At 48.4% G+C, this 2,774-nt stretch overlaps 1 protein-coding gene across 1 annotated transcript; it reads right to left on the reverse strand.

Moving 5' to 3' along the window:
* Positions 1-434: 434 nt before the first annotated feature.
* On the reverse strand, positions 435-1,560 carry OstDelta (oligosaccharide transferase delta subunit). Its single transcript, XM_003738087.2, has one exon. The coding sequence runs from the start codon at positions 1,500-1,502 to the stop codon at positions 660-662; it is 843 nt and encodes a 280-aa protein (XP_003738135.1). The 5' UTR covers positions 1,503-1,560; the 3' UTR covers positions 435-659.
* Between the last annotated feature and the right edge of the window lie 1,214 nt (positions 1,561-2,774).

Consider the following 2,774-nt stretch of genomic DNA (forward strand, 5'->3'; position numbering starts at 1 on the left):
AAGCAGGCCTTGCATATCGAGGCCAACACATCCACCCGGAGATCTGAGCGGGAGCAAATTCATTAGGGAAAGCTCCCTTCAAGAAGGACAGAATGGGAAGTGTTTCCCGCGAATTCCTCTCTCAATTTTCTTCCGCTCAAAATTTCTGCTCGCATACGAACCGAGCGAGACACTAACTCGAAGGAGGCAACTTGTAAGTGGAATTCATAGGCTGAGCAGCGGGTGTGTGCTGTGAGGGAACACGACAGCGCTTCCATAAAAATCGAATGATCTTCTCAATAAACGAGCCGTCAGGATATACAGGTCACCTTTAGATTTAGCTCAAACCCGTCGAGCATGTGAACTCGTCTCCAATGACTCGAGGGAGCCGCCGTCGGGCTTTCCATTGATCCCTTTGCGAGGGGCCACAGTGTCTAATAACTTCGCATCCCCCATTCAGATGGATGATATATTTATTCCAAGTTTTCACCCCGGCATAACATTCATCACACTCCACCCTCCACGCTGACATAAATATAGAATTCTAGGAATTCGGCGAATTTACCATTCTCGCTTCGAGTTTGAATAAAAGTGTCTTATTTAACAAAATCTTTACAGCTCTGTTGACTCTGGTCCACAGTCCTCACGACCGAAATCACTCTCTGCCTTGAATACCATGTTCATTGTTCCTCAATTTTCGCGAGATGAGCTAGCATTCTCCTACCGAAAAACAGCGCGAACGGTGCTGCCCAGGTGAGGTATCGTAACGTGGTGAACATATCGTTACCGAGGTAGAACAAATATTCAATGTAGAGGATGACTGCGAGAGACGCTTGGAATAGTAGCGATGATGCGGTGACATTCCCGAAGGAGATGCCGACTCGAGTCCAGAGCAGGAGCATCACGACGAACAGCAATACGACCGCCAGCGAGAAAACGTTCGAGACGAAGACGTGAGGGCGTTTTTCCGGCTCACGGAACATGTGAACGATCTCCGGCTTCTGCTCGTAGTAATCCGGAATTCGAATCGGTTCTCCATTGAACTTCAGGTGGACGTTAGCGATTGTCCAAAGAATAGGCTTCACTTTTGCGTCGCCTACAATCAGCGAGACTTCATAGCGACCAGAAGCGTTGTCGAGCTGTCCTGCTTTACTCTTGAGATCGAAGTCCAGCTTAAAGAACTTCAGACTGTCGACGAAGGGAACTAGTATAAGCTCTTTGGTTGCTGATGCGATCCGCACGAAAACTTGATGCGGCTGCTGATCTACTCTGTCGGAGTCTCGGATCGCGAAGCTCATCTGGAATCGCTGGTCGTCGGTGATGGTCAGAGGACTAGCTTTGTTGGGATAAGTTACACTCTCGAATCCCGAAGACCAGTCGGCGGCATTGACTTCATCGATGGCTCGTAACTTGAGCTCAGCGACGGTGATCTCCTTCAGAGGGGACTTCTGCGAGGCTTGACCTGTACAGCTTGGGATGCTGGCCAGACCAAGAACGAGTAGAAAGTGAAACAATCGCTTCATGTTGATTCCACGCAGTCAGATTTGCGATCGAATCACACACCGGCACAAACAAACATGGATTCCCGGCTCTGTGTGTGGTGTGCGCTCAGCTGTCAGCTAGGTAGGCTACGTGTCTCTTGTCATCTACCGTTGCCAGATGAGTTATGCTCTGAATTTGATCCGAAAAGCTGCATGACCTTGTCCAACGACCGATTCTTGCCATTCGGAATAAAAACAAGGGGAAGCCAAGCTCATCGAGTCTTGAACGAACATGAGGTATTTTGGCGCGCAAATTCAAACTACCCGCTCATGAATGACGGGGCTGGCTCTGACAATGAACCAAATGAGAAATGACCATCATCGTGGATTTCTCGGGGATAGGCAACGAGCTGCCCCGGCTCTACATGGCGATCCCCTAGACATAAATACGAGAGGTCAACAATTGACCCGAGTTCCGCGAAACATTTTGAACCCCCGGATTAGCTGAGCAACTGTCCATCTGGAAATTGACCACAGAGAAACTCGAGGAGCTCACGACGCCGATGAATTTCGGGTTTCAAGCGCGACAGAATTCGAGAGTTAAATCTCATTCTGAGACTTCCTATTACGGATCCTCCGTACGGAGCGAATCAATTAGCCGAGAAAAGCGGCAGAGGGCGAAAAAAAATCCGTCTCTTTCCACTCACTCAGATAAGCTCAGCTTCTACGTCCCGAGTAGCTGGTAGGCTCTCTCGGTATGGCATCCGTGCACGAGTGAAATTGAGCTCCCGAGATAGTTCCCGAACTGAGGACGAGACCACAAAATCCTCGGAGAAAATCTAACGGAGCTCAACCTAATGATAGAGGTTGTCTGGAGATGTCAAGATTCCGACAAAAAAGCGAGAGCGAACTTTATCCCTTGTTAGCTCCATATAGAACGGATGAAACAAGTCAGCAAAGGGTTGCTTGTCATTTCTGTCGGGGATCCTGGGCTCAAGTCGGATCGATACTTTCGTATGGCAGCACAGGCGAGCGTTCGCTGTTTGAGGAGATTTAGATTTCAAACAAAGCCCGTGGAGGGAGAAAGGATTTGCTAACGACGAGACGAGGACCCGCGTAGATTTAACCTAAAACCCCATTCAACCCGAGAATCCGGATTTCCCGCAGAAATGAAAAAATTCCCTCTCATCTCCGAACTCAAGTATTTTATTCGGTACCCAAGAGCAGCACAATAAATATCTTGCCTATAGAATTAAATAAGGTTTGGCTAAAATGGGAATGTTAGTGAAAGTAATGAGGTTTCGCTATCCGATC

Source organism: Galendromus occidentalis, unplaced genomic scaffold, assembly GCF_000255335.2.
Source record: "Galendromus occidentalis unplaced genomic scaffold, Mocc_1.1 scf7180000075780, whole genome shotgun sequence".
Lineage (NCBI taxonomy): Eukaryota > Metazoa > Arthropoda > Arachnida > Mesostigmata > Phytoseiidae > Galendromus > Galendromus occidentalis.